Source organism: Synchiropus splendidus, chromosome 5 (genome assembly GCF_027744825.2).
Source record: "Synchiropus splendidus isolate RoL2022-P1 chromosome 5, RoL_Sspl_1.0, whole genome shotgun sequence".
Taxonomy (NCBI): domain Eukaryota; kingdom Metazoa; phylum Chordata; class Actinopteri; order Syngnathiformes; family Callionymidae; genus Synchiropus; species Synchiropus splendidus.
The window spans coordinates 16,669,374-16,696,714 of NC_071338.1; the positions used below are offsets into that span (position 1 = coordinate 16,669,374).

At 39.3% G+C, this 27,341-nt stretch overlaps 1 protein-coding gene across 2 annotated transcripts in view; it reads left to right on the top strand.

The window, feature by feature from the left end:
- The window catches only part of LOC128758749 (protein kinase C-binding protein NELL1-like), a 172,131-nt gene that overhangs the window by 28,559 nt on the left and 116,231 nt on the right, over positions 1-27,341 (top strand). For both annotated transcript variants that reach the window (XM_053865039.1, XM_053865041.1), the window contains exons 3-4: positions 3,262-3,412; positions 16,218-16,388. In XM_053865039.1, the coding sequence (XP_053721014.1) occupies positions 3,262-3,412; positions 16,218-16,388 (322 nt within the window). The remainder of the gene's footprint in view (positions 1-3,261; positions 3,413-16,217; positions 16,389-27,341) is intronic.

Genomic DNA, 27,341 nt, shown 5'->3' on the forward strand with positions numbered 1-27,341 from the left:
TTTTTTTGGTCAAGTCATCGAAGGAAAGCCCCCATTGCTTTGTTCAATCAATACATTTATTTGTGGCAGCTCAGCAGAACGTCGCACCATGCTGTGGCTCACACTAGATGCGGTAATTTATGTCAGTGAAACAAAAGAAGCCAGGAGGGATTGGTATTGTTTAGTTAAGTTGAACGTGATCCAAAGGCTATGTGTGACTTGTGTGTAATGTGTGAAATGGGACACCTCTTAAATGCAGATACGTCCTCAGACTGTGGGGTACCAACGTAGTGCAAAAGGGGCGTCAAGTAAATCACACTTTGCACTGAAGCGTCACCATAACAAGGGTAGCAGCCCGACTGCATTTGATACTTGATAGTTTTGACTTTTGTTGTACCACAATTGTTCGTTCACTGGGGAGGAGTGGTAGTGTTGTGAATCCTAAGGTAGGTGCCGGTGAATCTCAAAATTAAGGAAGATATGTTCCTCTATCTAGTGCCTTAACTTTTTAAGAGTCGGAACAGCACTTGCATTTTGTATGAGTGCGTACTTTTAAGGTTGAGGACTGATGTTGAAGATTGAGGAATCAACTGGAATTCACCCCATGTCTCAGAATGGCACTTTTACTTTTGTTTGATTTCCTGCATGAACAATCATCTCGACTGCAACATCAACAAAATCACAACAAAAAATAACAAAAAATAGAACTGCTATTTCAAGTGAAACGTTCTGGCATGGTTTGGTGCCGTGGCGGTTTCACTCATCTATTATCATTTATTCTAGTTCTCGGACTGCTAAAATGGTGCGGTGTAGTGCCATACAGAAACAGTTTTTGGTGCGAGTCAAGGGTAAAACTTCTTCTGTGTGTCTGGCTTGACAGGATCTGAGATGGAGGCTGCTCAACCGCTCATCACTGTGGTTTTTAATGCAGGCCTTCACAGCAGAATCAGACCATTCTGTGAAACATCCCAGTGGTAGGTGATCGCGGATGACCCAATGAAAACTTTGACAACACAATGAAAGTTTAGTTTGTTTGTTTATTTTCCCATGCAGTTTAATACTCGCCCGACACTGTGTCTGGATCAAGCCCCCACAGGCGAAGGGTGGTGTGCTCAAAGGTTGACCTCCATTTTCAGTATAAAAGAGCAAACTGCTGCTACTAACCTGCTGTGTTATTTTCTGAACTGTCTGGCTCCTACCTTTTTTTGCCGTTTGATCCAGTGCAGTCGTATTTGCTCAAGTCACTGCATTTTTTTCTTTTAATTCATACTTTTTTTCTACTGGCATAACACAATCCGTTTTAGTTTCATTAACACTGGCATCGATTTACCGACAGACTCTGAACGTCAATCCCTTGAAACAATGACTGAATCTGAGTCTCATTCGCTGTATTTGTCATTGTTGACAGATTTTTGTGTTTGGAATACATTTAGAATTATATTGAGCATAAGTTATTGTGCCACTGCAGTACTGTATGTGTATAAGCTGCATTCTTCATTCACAAAAGATCGATTACAATCCAATAACTGAGTCAAAACGTTCCTGACAACTACTTTTTCAAATCCAACGCATGAGTGAGAGAGCTTGAAAGTGACAAAGTTATTACTATTATTTTGTGTGTCTAAAGTCATTGTATTTAGATCAGTTGGATTGGCATATGTAGTATATAGAATGCGGTGTAAAAAAGGTAGGACCTGAACAATTCTTAACAGAGGCACGAGCTGCTGTGCTGCTCACTCACTGCCTGTTGAAACATGGATTGTTTCACCGCGGCTTCACTGTGTGTAGAACTCAAATCTCCTTGGAGAACTGCAGTTAACTACTGTTGATGAAATACAGTTGAACTCTTACAGTGCACTCGGCAGCCTTATAGTCAGGTTTATTCTGTTCTGCCTGGAAAAGTCCATAAAGTTTTGTTTGGTTGTTATGAATAGGGGGGTTGTTGGGAAAGAAACTAGAAGCAAACCTTTGTTATTAGTAAAAATTATTGATTATGTTGAGCATGTGGAAAGCTGTGATGGAATGTGAGGAACAGGCAGTGCTGGTGTTGCAACCATTAAACTGGGTTGTGACAGCAGGGGAGGCTGACTGAGAGGGCAGGTAGGCCAGTATCACCCTGGGGAGAATTAAAAGCCCTGCACTGCAACAACCACGGGGTCCTCACCATCTGTCATGTGAAGTGCATTTTGAATCTGGCGCCGTGGGAGTCTATTGACATCTGTCCTGTCTAATTCTGTGGCAGATGCTGGAACAATATGGATGCTTTCTCGCAGTGTGTGTGCCCACAGCACTTTTTGATGCCAAACTGGGTAGCCTTAAGTAATGCGCAGCTAGAACTCCAGATCAAGGTGCTTACTATTTTGTGACAGGCAATTGGTTATAAATAGGCAATGAACATGAAATTTGTTTCAGTAGTCATTTTGGGAGCATACAAAAATACAGTCGCAGCTAAGTGATTTGAAGTTAAAATGTCCTTGAATGGACAAAAAGACAGATTCCAAAACACATTTCCCTAAGTTTCTGTCCCTTAGGTGCATTCAGTGTATCTTGAAAATACCAAACAGTCTTTCACAAAAGAATGTATTGAGTCGGTATTACAGTATTTCTGAGATGGGTCTTTTGTTTTGCACTAGCATCCTTAGAAACAATGAAATCACGAAATACAGCCTAAAATCTCTTGTTTTTCTTAGTTTTCTTTACTTAGGAGAAAGTTATTTCAGGTACTGATCCAAGTAAATTGCTTTTTTAATAGAAAAAGCTCAAGATAATATCATGAAATGATCCATTGGTTGCTATTTGCACACAGCATGTTTGAGTAACTGACCATTCAATAAACGTGTTTGTATTCTGCAGTAATGTGTTGGTGTGGCTTTTATACCATCTTCTCTTGGTTGCAACAACTGATAAAATGAAATTCTGGCATGTCAACATTGCTTTGTCTGCAGCACTGACTAACGTATATTGTAATAGTTATTGACCTGTCTTTCACTCTCATCCCACCATCCATTGTATGATCTAAAATCCAAATTCTTTGAGGAAACAGGGGTGACTTTGAGGGTGACTTCTCTGATAATTTTCTGTCATCATCAGACCCCCACTCTCCAGCTGCAATAACAATTGCACACATTGTTTGCAAATCACTTTATTTGATTTTATCTGTTCTGAAAATAAGCTAAGTTCGCTAAGATATCCCAGGGTAACCTCATTGTTTTTTTTCTAACAGCGTTGTCTGCTATTGCTCTGGAAGCTTATGGTGGTTCTCCATGTGACTTTCCCCCACAGATGTTGGGAGAGCAGTTCAAGCTCCAGCGCACATCACAGAGAAAGTCGTGCAACTGTTCAGGAGTAAAACGGAGTTTACCTTCTTGGCCACCATCCAGCAAAAGTCCTCCACGTCTGGAGTCATATTCTCCATCCACGAGTCAGAACACAGGTAATCCCCCTGTAATCCTCTTCATTTGGGACTGCAGCTGCTGTAAGGCACAACTTCACTGCGGCAGATTACCAATTCTCATTTAAAATGAAGCGTCAGGATGGTTTTTGAACAGACGTGAGTGGAGAGGGGAAGGGGCATTTATCCAATATTTTGGATGCAAAATATTGCGCCATCTTGATCAGTTGTTTTGACTGAGCAACGCTAGAAACGTTTTGCTGAATAATTCTGTTCTTCTACTGTTATGCTATTTTATTATTTATATATTACACACCCATAGAGTAGCTTGTCATGAAAACAACATTGCAAACACTTGTATTTATCACATTGGGGGTTGTGTTGTGCAACAATATCTAATTAGGAAAATGAACTGCCCTAGACGACCATTTGATTGTGTTGAATATGTTTTATGGTGCTGCAAATATAAAAAATAATAAGTCAGGCGTGATTGGCAGCAAGAACTGAAACAATCTCCAAGTCTGTTTTGAAAAGGGCAATAAATATTGATTCTCACTTGCATCCACACACAAATTCTCTTGTGTGAAAGAGTAGAGCATTTGTTTTAATGGGCAAAAAACATATTAAAACATTTTTTACACATACAAGAATGAGATAAATCCAACTTTGCTTTGCTGCTCCTGAAACTTGAACTATATTTAATGATTCAAACTAAAGAGCTGCATTGCGTTCGATGCAGAAGTTTGTTTCCCTTTTGCTGAATTCATTTTATTAAATTCATATCTTATATTAAGGCTTTCTAGGCTATCTTTATGCCAGAAAGAAGCAATTCAAATTGTTCTTGTGTATGAAGGCTGCAAAAAACAAAAAAGTGTAATCAGAAGCAATGATGGATACAATCACTTCAGTTCTCTAGATTGGACACAAAAAAGATTTCGATATGTCTATGACTTGTCCATGTTTTCTCACATTTTCACCTGTCAACACAGAGATGTGTTCTCAGGCTGTGAGTCCCTGCTGTGCTCTCAAGGTGACCCTCGGGTACACGCTCCCTTTTCTTATCCTCATTTCCCGACCTTTTGTCTTAACTGCGGTTGGTATCGTCACACAGATTACAGGAGGCACAACTCTTAAGTAAACAGCTCCACCTCTTTTGTCTGTGCTCTTTTTGGCGCGTCATTTGACATGCTAGTTGCTTGCGTCTTTTGCATCACCATGCTAAATCCACCATTCGGTTTTGGAGTTTGATATTTTTACCTTTAGGATGTTGTCATCACCAGTGATTTTTTTCTTTCTCTCTTGTGTATTTCCTTCCCATTAGAATCACAATTGACCAGACTCAACATTTTAAAACTAAAAAGCCAGGGACCTGGATCTATTATTATTATTTTTTTTCTGTGAATACTGATCTTTTATTAGGCGTAATTTAAGATAAAACATGTATTTTTGTTATTTCAAATATGTTTACCTAATGATCATATGGGTCACTAGTACCTTTAAAGTAGCTCGCAGTTTGAAAAGGGTCTCTAACTAGGTGCACAACGATCAGTCGGTTGACTGATTCATCGGTGCCAATATGAGTATTAACATAATCATGATTGGATGGAAATATGAAACTGGACCACTGATTGTTTATGTTAATATGCAGTACAGATACTGTATGGTCATTTTCAATTATATATTGTATGCAACAAAAAATGACTGAATGTGTCCTCAGAAAACCACAGTCCCCTTTGTAAAGCAACCCACCCACTTTCTTCTCTGTGAAGGGAGTAAACAGAAGATTTCTATTTGCAAAATATTGCTCCTTTTCATGTGGTGCAATTTATTATACTTCTTTACTAAAAAGATGTGGGAATTTCAGCTACAACACAGAAATTGGAAAAAAAAACCCAGTATCTCTAAACTCTGCAACCGCTGTCATAAAATGGTAAAATCGGTGCACCATTATTTTTAACCCCTGCTTTAGTTTATGTCACTCATGAATTCGGTTGTGTTTTACATTTTGCGTCAGAACAGAAATAATTTCCCACTGACCAACTGACCAGGCCTTAACACTTGGAAGACTTCAGTGTCCCTCCCATAACTCGGAGGGTTGTTTGCGAGGGTACTTGGCACATGCAGCGGAGAGTTTAGGCAGGAGAAGTTTTTTACAATTGATGCAGTAGTCAAGCAGGCTTTTAGCTGCAAAGGTGTCAGGGTGTCCTGGGGACACTGGATGCCCAATTTCTTTCTCTAGGACAACCCAAATTTCAGATCATTAATGCCCTATTGTGCCCTAATCGTAGTGCTGTAGTACCGGTTTCCATGAAAAGACTTTTTCTCCCTGGTAATTTCACAGATTTAGATCTGAAAAAAAATTCAGATTTTCATGCCGTGGCTTTGCCATTGTGGGTGACATAGTGTATTTGTTTTCAGGTGAAATATCCACGTCTCGTGAGTCGCAAGACTTGTGTTTGATTGATACATGAGGCATAGAATAGCACTTATTTGTGGCAAAATTTCCCCTTTAGGTACTCTAGGCACATCATTTAACATCCCAGTTGCTTGCTCCCAGGCTTCTATCTAGTAGGGCGTCGGGGCGTCAGCAAAACATGAAAACATTGAGGCCTGATTCTCGACCGTAGCTTGGCTGGTATATGGCACCTGGCGGCCAAGCTACGGTCGAGAATCAGGCCTCAATTTTTTCATGTTTTGCAGACGCCCTCCTAGCTACATGCCTGCTTGCTGCAAACCTTTGCTTGCTGTTAACAGTGGAGTCTCAAACGTACCTTCAATCTTTAATTCCATAAACAGCATTTTGTGTGTTATAATGAACAAGCAAGATATCTCAGCTTTTCTCTCAACCCCAACAGCAGCCATTTAAAAGAATTAATTAGCTTTGATAATGAATCAAATTTCCACTCATATTTGTTCCAGTAATTGGCCATGATCAACAATTCCCCCAGTATTTGATATACGTTGCGTTCTCTTCGTTTCCTGAAGAGTAATGACCCATATCTGATAGAACAGCTCACACAACTATGTCTCACTGTAGATAAATGAGTACAATTTACCTTTGGACCATGAGTTTTGCTGCAAAAAATAAAGGCCGTGGGTGTTTGCACGTGTGACTAGCCGTTTCGCCAAGTTTTTCGGGGGGCGTGGGTGGACTGGGCCTGGAGTAAAATGCCAGGGATTTCTTTTGAACCCATAACTCCAGAACCTGGTGGTCATATTAGAACCCACCATTGTGCCCTCTTCATTCCTCTTGACACATAGTGGTCCCATTCAGCTGGATGGACAGGCTGCTCTTCAATACTTTTCATTTCTCCCAAAGCACAAATGGCACTATTCCTCTTCCCGATTGCCTTTTCAGTTGCTGTCTCCCAATACGATATTATTAGTCTCACCCCACATCCTCCTCTCGGTCCAACCTCTAACGGGAAACATCCTTTGAATTCAAACGTTCCTAGCAAATGCAAGACACTTCTATTTGAATTCCCCTTTGCAGCACTCTAGAATTGAAGGTTTATTGCAGCTCCGGGTGGCTGAAAAACTACAGAAGAATACAGTCTGCAAAGCCAGCAATTTTCTGGTTTCCACTGTGCACTTCTTGTTAGCATCTGGCAGTATCTTTGTGGTGAACAAAGATTGGTCTGTCTCCTTTCCACACCTATGAGCTCAAAACATCCTGCTGCTCATTATCACTCGGCAAGTCTGCAACTCGCTCTTCTAAGCGCTTGCAGTTTTCTGTCTCCAAAGTGAAGAGAAGTTTTCAAAAGTGATGGACCCGTTCATCTTTAGGTAGGCCTTCATAAACTTTGCTTCAAATGAAATGTGGAAAGTCTGTATTTACCAAGTTATATCGAGTAAAATATTACATTATGCTGCCTTGCTCAAAATGTTCTTTTTACTTTTTGCTGTATTAGTTATAGACACATTAAGAGCACCTAAAACAAACTTTTTAATTAAAAAAAAACTTTCTTGTTGTGGAGAGCATGAGGTTTTATTCATTTATTGGAGTTTCAATATGTGGCAAGGCAATTTTTTTTTGTATTCACTTCGGACACAGGCTCATGCGGAGAATGGATTCTCAGATTCCAGCATATACATGTATAAGTCCTGATCCAGTCTTTGGACCAGCTCTTTGATTGACCGCAAGTGGCTCTCTGCAAAACCTGCAATGTAGTGGCAGCTCTTCCTACACTGTCAAATATTCACTGCATTCGCTGCCCTCTTATAAATTAACTTAATCCATGGAGCCTTAGTTGCAGGGTCTTCAGGAAAAGCAAATATACGGCCCTCCCCCTCACAGCCAAAGACATGCTTTGTTATCTCTCCGGGAAATATATAATTGCAATGAGAAAGTCACTCCATTGTGTCTGTAGTAGAGGTATAGTGCATTTGAGGTCCCATGAAAAATGCTGTGCATCATCGATTTGGTCGACCCTTTCAGTGGACTCTGTGAATGTGCTTATCTTAAGCCTCTGAACAAATTGGGTAAAGCACAATACATTGTGTGGTCTCTATATGCTAAGGTGACGCTTCATTTTACTACCACTGTAGATGACTATTAAAACATGGAAAACATAACAGTGCCTCTTTTAAAAAAGTTTCTTGCCATTCTGCTCATATTTCATTTATTTCATTTTTTTATGTCAGAGCCTATTCAGAAAGACTTCTTCAGGAAATGAAATGGAAGTGTTGTTCAAGATTCAAACTGAACATTTTTTAAAAGAACTTTTGTTATTAGCTACTTTTATTACTTATGACTTGTTGATCATTGTTGGTATTGTAATATATCTTATTTTGAGGCTATTCTGTTATATAAATGAACATGAAACGGGAGCATTTTGTGGCTCACCCCGCCTTATTTATATTGTGGAATGCCTGCCAAAAGGACTCAATCATGTGATAGCTGTTTATGATCTTAATTTTACAACTGTGTCATGTCCCTTTGGAAATTGGCTCAGCTGCTGGTGTAGGCAGGTAAGTACAATAGAAAATAGAAAAAGGAACCATGTTTCTTTAAGGGCACTTTTTCTTTTCATTTCTGGTCTGACAATTGATTGGATTTTTGTGTAAATGTCAGAAGTAGGAAGTTGAACTATGCGTACTCCCTGTGTGGTGAGGTTATGTTTGGCCCGCTCACCTCGAGTTCTGATTCCAGCAGTGCACTGGCAGGATTATTCTCTGCGACAATTTGATCTCAGATAGAGTGTGAAAACACAAGAGCAGTCGACAAATGCCCCCATACATTTGGAAAACAGAGTTTTGCTGCTAGATAAAAGAATCCTGTTTTATATAAGTCGGCATGTTATCACGACTGCATTGTTTACTGTCAGGAATGGTGAATGCTGACTACAGCCTTGTCAAAAAGAGCAAGACAAGACGACATTACAGCAAGACAAAAAGAGACCAAGCACTTTGTTTTGATGCTTAAGAATTCTGTGGTTAACTGATTTAACCACACACTTTCAGATAGATGTGTAGAATTTCCTAGCAGATTGATGAATTGAAAAAAATCAGTCTGCTATATCAGGTCAGCCCTACTCAACCAATGGTACCACTCAGTGTCAGTGTCCGTGTCAGTGCATAAAATTGCATGGAGAACAATTTGAAATGGTCATTAAATTTTTATACACAGTGTTTTCCCGAATTTCTGTTTTTTTTTTATTTGTCTTTCCGTCCATCCGTTTCCGTTCATGCACGCATACATGCATAATTTATGAGTTGAATATTTAGAGAATGCCTTTCTTCATCCTGGCATTCACAAAGTAATCTAAAACCAGAAAACGTCTAACTGAGATTTCCTTGAAAACAGAACAATCTTGAATGGAGAGGTTTATGGCTTTCAGATATTTTTGACATACTAGTGGAACACATCACATGGTTTGACATACACAGACAACTACGGTGAGACAGGCGGCATTACATTGTCTTGCCTCTGACTTGAGATCCCACGTCAGCAGAACTGCACAGCGGATCTGTAGATTAGTAAGTGAAGCAAGGAAATTTTTGAGGCAGGAGCCTCGAGAAATCTGGCCTCTCTGGGCAGGCGGTTAATCATTAAGCGGTTGGCAAGAAAAGAAAACCAAGCTGTAGTGGAGCAGAGGGAAGAAGGAAAGAACGAGGAGAAAATAAAGCAGCCATGGAGCATATGGACAAGAGAGATGGTTGTTTTAAAGAAGAGGGGGAGAGGGTGGATTGGAACGCATGACAGGTCTGAGAGCGATGCAGAGCTGAGATCTAACATTGGTTTTGGTCAGATGGAGAGATGTGAGTCAACCTGTCTGGCGTGCCCTCGCTAGGTGTGTGGCTACTTAACTTCAGCAGTCCTAAAGTTCTTAGACTCCAGTGCTGAATCTTTTTTTTTTTTTTTTCATTTTCTCGCATGGTTTAGTTTTCAAGATGACCAAAGATTCACTTAAAGTTCAGCTCAGATAGAGTTGATAATTACACTTCCATCTCTGAACAATTTTTACACTTTTATTTCAGTGAAGCAACATCACTATTTGAGTTTACATGTCCTTTTAAGATGTTTTCATTTTTGAAGATTATTTTGACATTCTTTTACTAACTGCAAGCAGTCGTGTTTAATTTTTGTCGGAGGGGTAAAAGAATGTCTAATATTGAATCTCAATACTAGTTTAAAAGAGTCCAAAGTTGAGGTCAAATGAGGCACCTCTGTCTTAAAAATGTGTCATATCAGTGTTTTGGAAATGATCATTAACGTCACAAAGTTGCCAACCTCCCAGCCTAAATATCTTAAAGCCTCATATCACGATATGAAGGACTCCGAAATGGATCACATACAACACAGACCACCATCCATGACTAAAGAGCTAACTTTTATGAACACCTTCATTGGTATTGTTTAATATGAAAGTTTATTTTTGTCATGCAATATGACCTTCGGCTTTACAAGACAGTGGTGATTTGATTGCGACTTTTATTTTGTGACATATCATATACATATATACATATACAGAAATATTTCTGTTTGCCATTAAATATTCCTAAAATAATTACTATCAATTTCAATGGTTGACTGGTTTGTCCCCCACATATTCCACCTCCTCAAGTCCTGTCCTCTTTAAAATAAATGTTGGACAGTCATTGAAATCCTCTCAGTTGGAAATGAAATTAGCTGCTGTTGCTGACTCATTTTGTAGTTTATGGCAAAGCATGGAACGATGGATACATTTTTTCATTTTGAATAAAAAGGTTAATTTTACTGTATTTATTATGGCATGTTTAGAAAGGTTGATGAACCGTCTGGGTTAAATATGCATGAAGATAATCACTAGGTTCTGGTCTGAAGAATCATCTTGTTCCAAGCTACGTTCATCTCTATATAATCTGCCGATGCCTCCCTGCCTGCCTACGCAACTTCTCTAGTAGAGTATGCTCACCTTTGCGCCACTTATTCATATTAATATTTCTATTTCACACATACAGTAAGTGACCTGGTTTGAAGGACTGAAGTGACAAAGCATGTTTGGGAAATGAAAGACTAAAATCCCAGAGTATGGGCCCCCAACGCTGTTAAAGCACTGGGGAGAACCCTGAGATGGACTGGCGACCTCTATATTTCTCCTCAAGTAGCTGGAATTGACTCCAGAATCCTTCACATGAATGAATGAATTTCATCACACTTTCTGACCTGGGTAAATTATGAATCAGCTTGTGTTGTAGCGTTGATTAGAATTCTGCTGTAACATACCTGTCATGTTTTACATTTGTTGTTAATTCATATATTTTTCAGTCTCAGACTTTTTCATCCATATATTTCAATTGAATTGTTTCTTTTTTTTCTTGGATTTAACTGGTGCGACAGCTTCTATGCAGAATCATGTGTGCTTGTTTACTGTGTCAGAATACAGTGTGACGTTTGTGACGTTGAATCCAAAAGTTAAATTCACCGTTTACTGCGTCCTTGTCAGTCGAATTCAAAGCATGACTGAGTAGGTGACCTGCATAGTTTGCCTCCTCTACATTCACTGACAACAACCAGCGTGACCCCCTTATTGAGAAGATAATGGGCTGTCAGCTGCCCTCCATAAAGCAGCTGCATGACACCTTGTGTGAAGCAAAATGACAGGATGATGTGGTAGACGCCCGCCACTCTTTGGCAGCCATTCTTTCACTTGTAGATGGCCCCAGTGCATTTTGATGAAGCCCACTTGTCACCTCTGCAGCGTGTTCCCGGAGCTGTCAACACTCATGAGAAACCTACTTCAATTCACAATGCCCACCATTTTTGTGGGGATGCCTAAGGGTTATTCACGAGACAGTGTCTTTGTCTTAAGTGTGCAAACATGTACCTCATTGATGACAGCTGGTCAGTATAGCAGTAATCTGCTGAACATATTTTATTTGCATTTAGCGGTCGGTTTTCAAACCTTGATCCTTCCTTTCAATTGCATATGTGTTTCAATATGTCATCTCAGGTTGCTTATTAGTTATTTGTTTTTTTCCATTCAAACTACTGTTACACAGCCAATAAGATTGGGGAAACCACAGACTGAAAAAATATTGTTGTAAAGATAATCATGAACATAATATCACAGATTACATTCAAGCAGCAAAGCAAAACATTCAAAAAGCCTCTGTGTGAGCTCACTCACACAGAGGCTTTTTGAAAGTTGGAAGTTTGATTCTCTGATGCATTTAGCAATGTTGCACATGCATTTGTTTGAATATGACTGCAGAACCCACATGCTTTTGTCTGGTTGTTCGGTGGCCAACCATATTGGCCTAGGTCAGGGTTGGCCAACCAGTCAGAGGCTAAGAGCCACATTGTTTTACTTTGTTGCTGAAAAGAGCCACATCCTACCAATATGTAAGGACAATGAATAACAGGTGAAACACATGCCATACCTTTAGTTTAGGGAATGACAAAGTTTGGTGAAGAGCCGCATGAAACTGGGAAAAGAGCCGCGTGTGGCTCGGGAGCCACGGGTTGGCCTGGCCTGATCTAGGTTATAGCTTTGAGTCGCATGTCGGAGCTCTGCTGACTGGATCCCTCACTAGCCTGTCTCATAGCGTCTAAACAAGAGGAGTCTGTGAAACACACATCAGTTCTGACAGTTGATTTTTCTGCGCACATCCGAGCACACAAGAATGTGTAATGAATATTTCTGTGGTCCCCTTTTCTATCCCCAGAGTCAGCTCTCACATCAGTGGATTTTTTTTTTTTTTATGTTGAATTTTGCTTGTGAAGTGTGTTAGTCAGTGGGAAGTCTAACATGTCTATATCTACATATGGAAATCTCTCTGTATATATATTTTTTTCATTATTTATTATTATTATTATTTATTTATGTATTTATCATTTTAACCAGTATAAAAATGTGCAGAAAGCGACTTAAAAAAGTTTACTTGCTGTCTTGACTGTGAAGAAAAAGCTGTTTGTCATGTTCAATATCTATGATGAGACATCTGCTTGGAATAGACGCGAACACACGGCTTGTTCCTTTCATCAGTTATCTCGGGACTGTATAGCGGCTACCCCTAAATGTCCTATAAACTTAGCGCTTATGCTGAAGTGGCGTTAATGTCTCTGATGATTATTTCATGAGTCAAATCACTGTAGCAGTGTGTCTGCTCATTAATTAAATTGATGCCTCTCTAAAGCCCAGAGGAGGCTTCCATCAGCAAAAGAGACAATGCTGGAGAGCTCTTCCTCTTTTCCTCTTTGCTCAGTTTAAAGTCTTCTTCAGTATTTCAGTCTCCTGCAGCATCATGGAGATGACGCCCTCATTTCATTCCGCAGCCATGATGTTCAGACTGGTTGTGTCAACAAAAGTTTCCCCATTATGCCTGCGAGGGAAAGCAGTCCTCTGCCTCACTTGTTTCTTTTGTGATTCAACGATGTACAATATTTGCTGCACGTTAATTTTCTCAGCCGTAATTGCTTCATTATGTAGGAAGCCTGCAGCGTTTGGTTGATGGGCAGCTTTTAATATGGGGAGGAAGATTTGAGGGCTTGCAGATAAACACTGTCTGATCCCTGGTCACACCTGCTTGTGCTGCTTTTTCATTTATATGTAATTACAATTCACGTATGGACCTATGGTGTGGTCACAAAGTTGAATTGACAAATTAGGACATGTTAGGGTATGTTTACGTAACCTTTTGTGGTTCTTATGAAGTTTATGGTTCATTGTTCTCTTTCCACCATCGGTGGTACTGGAATAAAGACCAGACTGACCAAATCTCCTTTTATAAAATGTAAACATATTTTTATAGCGAGTGGTGGTGTGATTTTTTATTTTTTTCTCACGCTCTGAACTCAGCAGGTTATACAATGACCCAGCTAATATATGCAGTTTTATAGGCTAAAGAGCATCATGCTGCCAAAATATTGAGTCCGTCTCTCAAAACCAATGATTTCATGGTTGTTTTATTGACCTAAAAGTGCTCAAAATGCACTGTTTTCACTTGTGTGTCCGCAGCTCTGCTAACAGAGCCGATCTCCTGGAGAGACGAGCAGAGACGAGAAGCAGCTGTGGTATACACCCTGGCGAAAACAGCGCATCTTGAGTGCTTTAATGTAAATAAAAGAAGTGAGGTGTTCATGATTCAAGTTCAGAACCTTGCCGAATTTGTTTCATGAGTCAGTCTTGATGCTGGACCCCGTGTTCAAAACTGCTGTAGTTTAGACGCGATCCTCATGCATTTTTAAGCTGGGTGCACCACTCGAAAGTCCGGAATGTACGTTAACAGTATTAATGATTGCAATTTTCAAAATACACTTCTATAAATTATATAAGAAACATTACCAAAAAACCCCACAAGTGAGTGTTCTCCCCTCTGTTGGGTCTGACCAGGATAGAGATGCCTAGCATTTTAGGGGGGACTGGTGCTCAAGCCAGAAAAAAAGCCCACCATCGCAAACACATTATGTTGTTGTCATCGAAATAACCAACTTAAAGATAGCTATTCTGACAAATATATTCCGTCCATATGCAACATTTACAGCTTGTTGTGTTGTGATGTGCCTTGTCATTGGCCCTGTGATTATCAAATATCACTATGAAGTGAAAGTTAACCCTTTGACAGCCAGTCTGAGACATTTAAATTTAATGCTTCAAATGATTGGAGGGTTGCTTTATCTTTTATCATGCAACCAAAAAGAGTTAAAAGGACTGGTGCGTGAGCACCACTTGGGGTCTCTCTGTGCGTGTCCCATCATGTCATGGACTCTACCCCAGTATCCATTTCCCTCAATTCCTGTTTTTAACGGCTGGTTGTAGCATGAACTCTATACGCAGATGGAACACTCACATCAGTCTCAAATAACTATGATGTCCAGCTGATAGAGTTGCTGTCTTTTTTGATACAACTCAATCGTTTCAGTTTGAGGGTGAATATTTATGCACATTCCCCTGATTGACATTCTAACAAGAGTCTAATCGCACTATGTTAATATGCATGCTGTTGTTGAATAGCTGTGATTCCCTTCAACAGCATAAGTTTGACCCTGTCCCTGGGACATTAGCAGCAAAGGGGGAGCTGAAATGTCTTCACCAGTTTCACCGGGGCTTCCAAAACTGAGAGATGGCTCTCACTTTAGATGAAGGCTGGCAAGAGATCAATTGAAGTTTTCAAAGGCTGAGCAGCTCCTTCACTTAGCCTTTTTGTGTAGATGGATTTCAAATGTCAGCTGATAATGAGATGGAGTTGGTTATATTTGTTTCTAGACTGGGTTAGCAAACGACTGTTTGCCGTTATAATTGCACTGGCGGAGAAGTGACATCTGCAGAATTAGGTGGCGGACATTGGATGTTCAGTTGTTTTCACATATATAATTGCCTTTGCTGTTGGCTAATGAGCGTTCATATAAATATTAGATTATTTAAAGGAGGTGGAACAGGAGAAATGAGGACATAGTTTCTGGGCTTTGTCACATCCTGACAGAAAGTGTCATTATTTTATGCAGTATGGACATGATCTGAGGTGCTCTGTGGCTGTTCCTGACTAATTCTCCACTGCTGAAGATGTGGATTAAAATTTGGAATTTACCGAATGTGGATGTTGATACCTGTGAATCATACCTGAACATAGGTTGGAATATGGCTGTTAAACTTGGCCTTAGAAAAGTTGAAATATCCAAATATTGAATGTAACATGAACCTCTGCTTATTCTACTATTTCACATCTTTATGCCAATTTTATACTTTACTTTTTTGTAGTTATCATTACTATTACTATTATTATTTTTTTAAATAGAAATTCTCTTAAAATCCTCCAGTTCATTGAACCTGATATTTTTTTGGTGGGGTTTATGTAATTTGCCGCTTTTGTTTGTTTGTAAAGGAAAATCCTGAAAATCAAATGAATTTAATTCAGCTTGGTTGGAAGTAGATTTGATATTGGTGGCATTTCGTAGTTTCATGTCGATGTATGGTTTTGTCCTTCACTTGCACAGCGTTGCTGCACTGGTATCACTAGCTTCTCCTGCTATGCTATTGCCGCCTGCTGTGAGATCGAGCTTTTTGCAGTCAATGATATTTCAAATTCTAAAAAAAAATCATTTTTGTTATTTCAATGATTCAAGTTGGGTCAACAATATCGGGGCTATGAGGCAATAAAATTAAATACAAAAAAATCACAATATAGGTGGAAAGGAACGGCCTGGCAAAGATCTATTGGTGTTATGATACTTGTGGTTGTCATACATTGTTGTTTGTATGAGGCATTAACCCTTTATTGAACCAAACTTCATAACACTTGTGTGCTATGACATTCCCCTTGACAAGAACAAACTAACTTACTGAATTGCAGCTCTTATTTCAAAATTGTGAACTTGTCCTCTGTGCAATGTGTCTGACGTCTGACTTCCCCTCTTTTCCTGCAGTTACTTTGAGCTGGAGAGCAGCGGGGTGAGAGAGGAGATTCGTTACCACTACCGCTTCAAAGGCAAGCCTCGATCTGAGTCCTTCCCGTACCGTCTCGCCGATGGCCAGTGGCACAAAATCGCTCTCACTATCAGCTCCTCACACCTTCTGCTGCATGTTGACTGTAACAGGTAACTAACCTTTTTAAAGGCTGTCACGCATCTAATAAGCTGTCTGCATCTATCAAGGTAAATATTTGTGTCTGACATGAAACCTCCACATATAGGCTTATAAGGGTCTGTGACAGTGTTCTGGGACTAGACATAAATATGCTGCGTGAAATTATCTAATGTGGTCTTCTTGAAAAATAAAAGAAAAAATGGGTCAAGCAAGTTCATAGAACAAAGGCTACCAACACCATCTTTGAATCATTGCACTGATGATGGTTTTTTAATGACTGTCATAGCACGGTTTTCAAATGAAAGCAAATATCTTCAGATGAAACAAATATATCAAAAGAGTCTCCTTGCTCCAAATGTTTTCCCCTCTGATGGAACACAATTGGAGGTGTTTAGTTACAAGCTCATCACAAGAAACAGATAATGGATCTTTTATTTAAATTTTTTGATTTTAGTGTCACTTACGGTTGTCACAATGCAAACATTTTAGAAGTTAATGCCAATGATTTGGTATTTTCAAACATTATTTACCAGTATAAAACAGTAAAGTTTTTATAAAAGGACTTTAGGATAGTACATTCATTTGCTGCACATCTCATTTTAATCCGTTATCATATTTTCAAGAACAGAAATAAAAATAACAAAGTGTGTTTATTTTATGAGTGTTTGTGTACATCAAGTCTGTATTTATTGTTGCTTTATATTTATCTTAGCATCACCAGTTTCCAGCACAGGCTTACCTCTTATGGATTTTTTTACCGTCTTGTATTTAGCTGTCTGGCTCCATTGGAACACAGGTCACGTTCACGTTGTCTTTTCCTTTCAAAAATGTTGTTCATTTGTGACTCCTTCTGCTTCCCCTGTCTGCCGCCATCCTCAGTCTCATCCTGTAACAAAAAAACAAAAAATAGAGTTTGGTAGACGAGCACAGAAACCATTATATAGCACCTCGTAAGTCCTTGTTAGATCCCGGTGGGATCATCACACTACGTTAACCATCTGTCAATGTAATGAAAGCGAGCAGAGTATTAGAAGCCTGTGCCTCAACAAAGTGAGCTTGTTCTCTCTCCTAAATAATTGAACGCGTGTTCATATTAAGTATAACGGGACACAAGTGACATTAAACTGAAACACACTCATAATTCTTCATACGTGTCGGGTTACTGTCCTTGAGTGTTTTGCTGCATTGAAAGTGTTTAACTTTTGCAGGTCAGTTTTAGTGAGTTCATTCACTCCGCATTCAATTCACCTTCTCATGCCAAACATCTCCATAAGACAAATCCAACAACCTGGTTGGACGATAAGCCAAAGTGTTGTGTTTTCACATCACCTCATTAAAATTTTTTTTTAAAATATCTGATGGTCGTCTTCGGTGAGGACAGTTCAATGCACAAACCTGAATACTTTTTTTTTTTTTTTTGCGTGTTGAATTGGTAACATAGTATCAGTCACAGTTTCTGTACCTGCAAGCGTTTTACACTTAAATATTATACATTTATACACATTACATTTTGGAGCTTACAGATATCCATCTCTGATCCTTCAACATCAGACCCTTCATCCTCTGACAAGTGCCAGTCATCACCTCCAAAACGATGATTCAAATACGCACGACAACTGAGCATCGCACTCATCTGTGTCACAATGCCATTTATGAATGTATATGCAGACAACATCAAATGTGGTTTTGCGTACTCAGAATGAAAAATAATTTATTCCAGAGATCAGTTGTCATAAAGCTAGTTCGGCTTAGGCCTTCTTCATGTGTTTCATCACATTCCTTTCCCCTTAACACACTTCCTTAGTCACCATGTGAACAAGCAGGCCATTTTTTCAAAATGTTCCGAGAAAAACAAAGCTTGGTGATGTATTGTTCAGTTGCATCGTTGCATTGATTCCTCCCATCAGCCCGATGGTTTGGCGATTAATTCCTGCTGCTGCTGCTGCTGGCAGACGTTACTAGAGGGGAGATTAAAGACTGGCAGACAGTTATTCAGGAGAGGAGCTCAAACCATAACATGATTGTCAACAGCTTGGAATCACTAATGGTTTGAGTGAAACATCAACAGCTGCACTTTCAAACACAGGAGTCCAGGAGTTTGCTTCTCTAATATTATACATACCGTCGATGGAGGCAGTATTGAAATGTTTTCATTTAAGTGTCAGTTTATTATTTGACCCCAATCATTTCCTTTTGCTTAACTCTGCATGGAAATGGAGATTGTGTCTCTTTTTCTATGCTGTTTCATATTATACAAAGCAAAGACAGCATTGAAATTCGAGGTAGATCTGGGTGATTGAGGAGAGTCACCATAGTAACCCGGCCTCTCTTTTAATAGTGCTGTTCATAAGCGTGTTCTCATCAATTACACTGGGGGAAAAAAAACAACACCACGTAATCAATGTGCTGCAATAGTGAAGTGAGCATCCATGTAGAGTTTCGCTACCCAAGGACAGACTCCTCAAGGACACATCAAACAGGAATTTGATGTAAAATAGATCATGATAATTATTTCACATGAATAATTGCTTTCTAACTGAATTTGAATAATCCCCCAGAGAAAAGAGATTTTTCAGCTCTGGCAGTAAATGTTCTTTCTGTGCAGAATATTTTTCTTTCCCAGGAATAGCTGCCGAGTAACTGAGCCCAGTCAATCTCTCAGATAACCAACCTCTGCCCAGTACTGGAGGCTTTGGGTCATGCTGAGCTGTTGCAATGTGTGACAAATGAACTTTGCTTGTATTTTCAATGAGGTACAAATGCAAAACGCACAATCATTATTCCTTGTTTGATATGTCCTTGACAGGGGCTTGGGAGGATGCTTCCAAAATCACAGTAACACGTCCTCAGCTTTCTTTCTTTTCTTCACTTTTTGAACTCCAGATTGTGATCGAAAGAACATGTCATACATCATCAGTAAGTGGCCCATTCACACAGAGAAGCTCCAGATTATCTTTAAATAGAAATAAGATAGATTGCTTGTCCACCCTAAGGACAAACTCCTTATCATTAGAGAAGCACCGTGAGTGCAATCCAATGCAACCTAGACCTCTACAGTGGAGAAACCAAACAACCCCTCTGTAAATGAATGACCCCAACTCCTCTGGACAAGACTCAATACGAGGCCCAAAATCTTTGCTGAACATAAATCTACAACTGAATTATTGTCCTTTTGGTGTAAGTCTGCTTAGCCAAAGTGAATACTAATGTAAACAGAAGACTCTAGATAGTTTGGTAAACACTTGCAGTTCTATTCTTTCTCCCCAACACTTAAACCTATCTGAAAAGTGCAACATGATGCAGACTTTGAAACACACTGAAGCCTCGTCGGAACCAGCCGCACTTGATACTTGAAACCATGGACACCAAAGACATGATCTAACAAAGAGTAGATGTGTGACACATGGCTTGGAATGTTAATATTTTAGATTTGTGTTGAACTGCTACTGTTTGGTCACCAGTTGACTGGGAAGTGAGCCGAGGAGACGGTGTCTAAGTTGATCTCTTCGGCCCAGAGTTTATTTGAGTGCCCTCCCCTTGTTTCACCCCAGCACATGCACAGACATTTTGGGGTGCAGGCGCTCAAGCCAGAAAAAAAGGCACATGATAAAAGTGATTGTTATTGCTGTTTTCTGGATTTACAAACGTTCTCCAGATGTTCCCATTGAACTATATTACTTCTAGTTGTGGGACCAGTTATGGCTAAAATAATCACCTTTCATGTGTCTATTGAGTAAAGTCACAGTCACTTTGCATACTGTTTCACATTGCAGAGGGACTAGAGAATTACAAAATTTCACCTGGGATTAATACAATTATTCAGAATATGGTGGAACAGGTGGTTGCAGGTTCGTGTCCAGTATCTGTCTTCTAAATTAAGTATATTTTACTGTGAGCTAGTTCTAAATATACTCACAACGCCACGTGTGCTTTTTAATATATTGAATGATCCAAAAATTCATTTGCTTGATGACACTCGAACTTTTTCTTCTGAAGAATGTAGGAATGAAGCAAAAATGGCCCCAGTAAGGTGCACTTTTTCCATGCAGGGAGTAAGGGCTGGTACTGGAACATCACTAGGGGCTGTTCATGAACCTGGTTTCCTGAATTCAAGCGCACAACTATTGTTTCACAGTCTCCTATTCTATGTTCACAAACTGAATCGGAGGCCAACATTCAGCACTCATTCACGCTTTGATTCAGTCCTGAATTTGAATCGCAATAATGACTTTGGCTGTGATTGCCCCTAACAACCGTGAGGCATGTCCTTGTCTGTGGGTCATTGCAGACTGTCTGGTGTTTCCCAGCGGGCCTGGACTGCTCTCAGTGCGGCTACGTTTCTGCTGCCAGCGTCAAGTCTATCCAGGCCCCAGTTAAATGTGTGCTATTTTGGCTCCAAATGCTTCATGCTTTTTGAAGGAAATCTCTTTCTCTCTACTGCTCCTCTGGGTACACAGCATGAATTGGAAATCTAAACAAACCCGATCACCGCTTTAGGTCCACTTAACTTCATTTTTTTTCCCTCTGTAAATGGCACTTTCCTCGTTTTATTTCATTTTAGAAAGCTCTTTTCCTTTGTGGAAAGGTTTTAAAAGATTAGGATTTTCTTCTGTTTTGTAAACACTGCAATTAATCTGCCAAAGCTCTTCTTTATCTCTCAAGTAATTCGTCAATTATGTTTTCCATCTGAAGTTCGTCTGCAAAGGTTTCATAATTGCTTTTTACATGTTGGCATTTGAGCTTCAGGTAACTAGTCTACATTAGTTGACAGCGTCTCGTACACCTTCAACAATATTTTCAATATTGAAATTAATATCGGTATTACAATTCACAGTTTCAATTATAAACTACTGTATCTCACTGCAAAAAATTAGCACAATTTGGTCTTATTCGAAAGACACCTGAAACACAACACAGCTATACAATAAAAATGTTGTTTACACGTCATCTTTTCAGCTTTTGTATAATTATATATATTCCACTTGTGGTTTCATCACTCTGGAAGAAATCGGTAAGTGCAGCTTTACTTTATGGCAGTGATAATGTAAAACTAGAATAATAAAAATGTTCTTAACATGTCGGCAGAGGCAGGATAACACTGTGAAAAAAACAAAAAAAGTTTACCACTCTGCTGATTATGATCAGCCCTGAAAAAAAGATACGGTGCCACTCCTCTTAAATTAATTGACTATTCAGTTGTCAGGACTGGTCCTGCTTTGCTGCATTTACTCTAGCTGATGCCGCTGCTCAGTCGTCATGGAGATTGAGCACAAACACAATCAGCTTTTAGTCTTCCATCAGCCTTTCCTCCAATTAACGTACAAAGCTGCAGTGACAGCCCTGAACCAAAAAACAAGGGGAAAAAGCTGTTAATTCATGTAGAAGCTGAACACTATGCATCATCTCATGAGATACAATTGCCCTCTAGAGATGTGCCTCAATGTGTCTCCTATCTTAGGTGTCACCGTCTTTTTAGAGCGGTGACCTGCTGTGATTCTAAGGCAATATAAGCTGTTTGTAGTCTCACATGTTGACCGTCCAAAGCCACACGTTAGGTTCTCAGTGGTGTATCAACATCAAAATTGATGCAGGTTGCATGTTTTTTTCATGTTGTTTTTTGTTATTTATGTTGTATTTTAGTTCACTGTCGTATATGTCTCTAATGACATTTCAATTCTCTGTATGCAATGCATACAGCAGAAGTGACAATAAATCTACCTTATCTTACCGTACCTTCGTCAGAGATGAGTATGAAATAAAAAGCTAAGGATTTGTTTTATTTATTCGAAATGTCATGATTGTGCACTGATCTCCGCATTCTGTCTAAGAGCTGTTTGTAGTTATAGCCTGAATACAGATCATCAAAATTGTTTGTCTTGTTTCACAAGGATGCCAGAATCATTACCACCCAGCAGGTAGTAAGCCACAGCTGCCTGTCATCACCTTCATGATCAAAGCCTTGAAATAAAGTCACAGAAAAGAAGCCTAAAGGAATTATTTCATGTGTATTTGAGGATTAAAAATATATGGAGAGGCAAAATGAGCAGTAGACTTGATCTCCCTTCAAGCACACTACAGCATTTAACAGTCAACATTTGAAACCATCAACTTACTAGTAGTTTGCAGCAGGAATAGCCTGGGGTAGGTGGGAAAGCCAAATCACTGTGCTTGGTTGTGACTGGTGATCCACTCATAAACAACTGCTTATTTGTAGTTGACCCAAATGGCTCACCTGGTGTTACCATACCTTCCATGGTGTTCAGGTGACAGTGTCTTGAGTGTAATTGGATTGGTTTTTTTAAAAACTTGTTTTAGTGGTTTGTCATTTGAAAAGATGGAATCTATCGGTTCTACTGATAGGCAGAAGTTTCTCAAGAGACATGTTTGCATATACGAAAAACAAAAAGTCAATCAAAATTATAAAAATTTATTAACTGCTTATACCACAATATTAAAGAAACATTTACTGAAACAGTTACTGAATCGTACCTACTGTTTCTGGTACTAACAGAAAATCTTGTGAGCCAACTTCTGATCATGGCCATACTGAAATAGTATAAAAATAAATAAATAAAATTATATCGTCAGGCAATGTTCCCTCTGAGCAAACACACAAACACTGTGAGCAGTCCCTTGGACCACAGTGAGCGATCGGTCGATGTCCGCTATGGTGGCTGTTGTAATAGTATATAGTGCAATAAAGATAGTATAATAGTAATGGGAATTTAACAATTTGCATCATTTGCATTGAGAAATGGAAAATGTGTCAAATTTATAAATAAAAAAGCTAGAGATAAAAGCCTTTTAATTTTCTTTGAATTTTGTGCGTTACATATATATTACATATTTGAACATAAATAAACCGAATAATAACATCATATTTTTTCCTTAAACTGATAAGGCTCATCAATCCGTTTATTGTGAGACTTAGTTTTGTCCACTTGAGCCCCCAGTATTCTGTGACAGAGGCTCATGGAACGGGGAGCCTGTGTGGATCATGCTAAAATGAACGCGTCTTTCACATACTACACTGTTACTTAATGTCTTCACCCTACTACCATGTAGTCTCTGAAACCTTCGTTTCTCCCTCTCCTGAGTGACATTCCACTGCATGTATCACCAACCACAAGCGACTTTAAGATAAATACAGTTTAAATTCAGTGTTTCTCTATCACTTCTTTATTGGATGTGTACTGGTGTTTTTTTGTGTTTTATTGTATGGTCCTCAATCTTATGCAACTTGTTTGGGTTTGGAAATTGCTAGTTTTTTAGAAACAGCTATTTTTTTTAATGCTTACAAACCACATGAATATCTGAAGCTTGTCATTGCTTTGTGACTGGAATAAGTGTTGTGGCACACTTTTATATTTTCCTGAGTGTTTAGTAGAGTGAGTCTTAAGTACACTCTCAATTCATCATGTTCCTCTGAGTGTTATTTGGCTCGATCCTGCTCGTCTTCTTGAGGATTATAATGATGCCACTACACCACTTGCTGCAGTCTGCTCTTCTTCTTACCCGTGTCTTTTTTTCATTTCATACAAGCTGTCATGGATGATCGAGCTGAAGCTTTTGACTGAGTGTAGCTTGATGCATCCTAGATGAACTGCTGCTCGGGCTGGGTGTTCAGTATCGATTCAGAGTGATTCTAATTCAAAGTTGTTGATGTTGATAGGGGAAGAAATGGAAAAACACAAATAAGAGATTACCTGCCGACAATTGTTAAATAGTAATTTCACCCCCTAATGTCACCTGACATATCAAGTAATGAAAAAGTCGGAAAACAATATTTACTTATATATACTTGAACTAAATCACTGTTCTTTGACAATATTTACTTGAGTAACTTATTTGCGTACGTGGAGTACCAATGTCATTTCCAAATTAACATAGGGAAAAGTGAAGCGCATGAATTTCCACCACTGTTATGGTGAGCTGTGTGCATTCTAAGTCTGTTCAAAAGTATGATTATGAATGAAAGACCTCCATACTGTCAGCACGATCCTTCGTTGTGGTGATCTTCGGTCGTCTGCCTCTCATGGCCAGGGGGTGAATCGACTCAGGGATTTGCTGAATCGATGCTGAATTGGGGCACAGAATAATGGCAAAATATTGCTCAGTTAATTTTTCTTACCCAGCCCTGTTACATTTAGATTGTTAGTGCTATGGTGCACTAACAAATGTTTGAAGTAAATGGATAGAAAGCCATCTTTTTTGGTCGTTGATAGTCACATGTCAGATAAAGTGTGAAATATTGAGTTGGTAATCAACAATCCACATTTTTTATCATCCGTTTCCTGAACCTGAATTTGTATATTTGTCAATACCGAAATTATTTCGACCTTGTATCAGTACTCTTACTAATACATCACAGAAAAATATTTGCTTTCATGTCCAGGGTGGAAAAGTAGGTGAACCTTTCGATTTAATAACCGGTTGTTCGTACTTTGGTGGGAGGAACCTCAACCAAATATGCTTACGCAGTTGCAAAGCAGACATGCACAACGGCCAGGAGGAATTTTGGACCATTGCGTTGTGCAAAACTGTTTCAGTTCAACAATATTCCTGGGGTGTCTGCTGTGAATTGCTGGCTAGAGGTCATGCCACTGCATCTCAAACGAGTTGATGTCAGGACTCTGACTGGGCCACTCCAGAAGACATAATTTCTTTTTTCTTCTAAAGTCATTCTATTGTTGATTTACTTTTATGCTTTGGGTCATTATCCAGTTGCATCGCCCATCCTTCCTTGTGTTTCAGTTGACAGACAGATTTTCCTGCAAAATGTCTTGATAAACTTCAAAGCAGCACCAAACCATAATGCTCCCTCCACCATATTGTTGGGATGAAGTTTTGATGTTGGTGTGCTGTGCCTTTTTTTCTCCACACAGCATTTTGTGGTCCTTCATCTGTACACTGAATATTTTGCCAGTACTGCTATGGAACTCAAACTTTGTTTTGGACAGCAGGAGCTTCCTCTGTGGTGTCCTCCCATGAACTTCAATCTTATTAAATGTTTCACTCATTGAAGTTTTGCAAACAATATAGTGAGCATCTGCCCACCCCACGAAGATTCTGCTTCACATCACAGAACGTTCTGCACTGTGCTCTCACAGTCATCTTTGCAGGAGGACCTCACCCAGGGAGTGTAAGGGTCTGATCCTTTTGATACTCTTTCCAGCTTTGTGCAACTCAATTCTTCATTGTACGCTAGATATTCTTAGGGCTCACAGCAGACAATGCCTGAAATTCCAATTTTTTTTTGTGCCGTTAGTCCAGAGATGTGACTTACATGAAGATCAGAACACATTTTACGAACAGTTTATGCAGAAATCTAAGTAATCCCAAAGGGTTTGCAGGCTTTTTCTTGCAACTGTTTTTTTCCTGAATCGAATGTTAACCCGATTCCTGTGTGCTGATGAATTTATTTTGCATTCTAATATATTCACGCTACTACTCATTTGATTTCCTTATTTTCCTCATTTAGTTAGAGAAGTTCAATGGTACAAACAATGCACATTAGGGTACCACAGCATCAACAGCCACAGTGGAGCTATAATGAGCATGAGCTCTAGTATATCATTGACTGAAGTTGTTGTTTGATTAGGGTTTGAAAATAATAAATAATACGTTTTCAAACCCTAATCAGTCCTGTTGTTGTTTAACTACAGACACTTGTTAAACCTGTGTCCGTAGTATCTATTTATTATTTAAAAAAAAACATGCATATTCCTTCATCATGGCGAGGGTTGTTAACAACAAAAGAGATCCTGATGTATCAACATTGTATTATGAATTGGGACCCTGTGCATTCAATATAATTCAAGGTGAAAAAACAGGAGTGGTACTTGGTTACTTGATTTGCTTGCATTCTCTTGAATTTTTGTTGCAGACAAGCTTCTAAATTTTGATCTACAGTTATGGCATCTGCTCACGTCATGTACAACTGGCTTATCTTTTACAAGCTACCATTGAAGCACTGCCATGGACCTTGCACAGGAAGTAAAAAAAAAAATCATTGTAAAGATTAAGTGGAAAATGTTGTCTCCATCAACACTCACTGTGCTAATGAAAGTGGTCAGACTGCATACGCAATCCAAGATCGAATAAAGATGCGTCCTCTTTAGTCAGAGTGACATGAAAAACATTGCGTTTGCTCATTAAAGCAGGCAGTGAGCTGTATATTCTTTCCTCAAACCACTAACCTGTTCATCCTCTGCCAAATTTATCATTAGTGCAGGAACAAGATGACTACAAAGGGGGAACAAAAGATAAAGTCTCTCCAATGACGCTCATCTTTTCTTTATCTTCCATCTCCTCCTCTTGTTTTACAGTAATGTGGCTAAATGTTTTGATACAGGCTTTGAAAAGATAATAAAATGCATCAGTGATCTTAAACCATGCATGAAAAACGAGAAATGTCACTCTAAATAAGCAATCCGTGTGTAACATTTTAATTTCCTGTGAAGGGCAGCCGCAGCACAGCTCAATGGACCAGCAAACATTCATTACTTCATTACCAGATCGGTGATATCACAGCATGCCTTGCCAAGAATGATAATGAGCTGAAGTCAGGTTAATAATGCCACACGATACTGTCTGCAACCTTGACTTCTTTGGCAAATATCTTCCAGTTAGACGCCGGCAGATCTCAGTGGGTAGAAAGCCTAGCTGTGTTTGACCAGGTGAGTCTTTTGTCATGGCTGATATGGTGGCAGCAGGCAATTACAGCCCTAGTCATTTTCTGCCGCTCCTGGCTAATTAAAGCCCAAAGGATATTGTGTGTGACCCCTAAGTCTGCCATCAGGAGGGCGTCATTTCCAGAATCCAGGTGTTTTTTTTTTTGAGTAGTTACTGCTCCAAGGCTGCAGCATAATTCCAAAGAATGACGCCTAATCATTTTTGTTTTGTTTTTAAAAGTCTCTGAATAGTAGATACATGCTCTAGTAGCTCTGTAAACCCTATGTTGA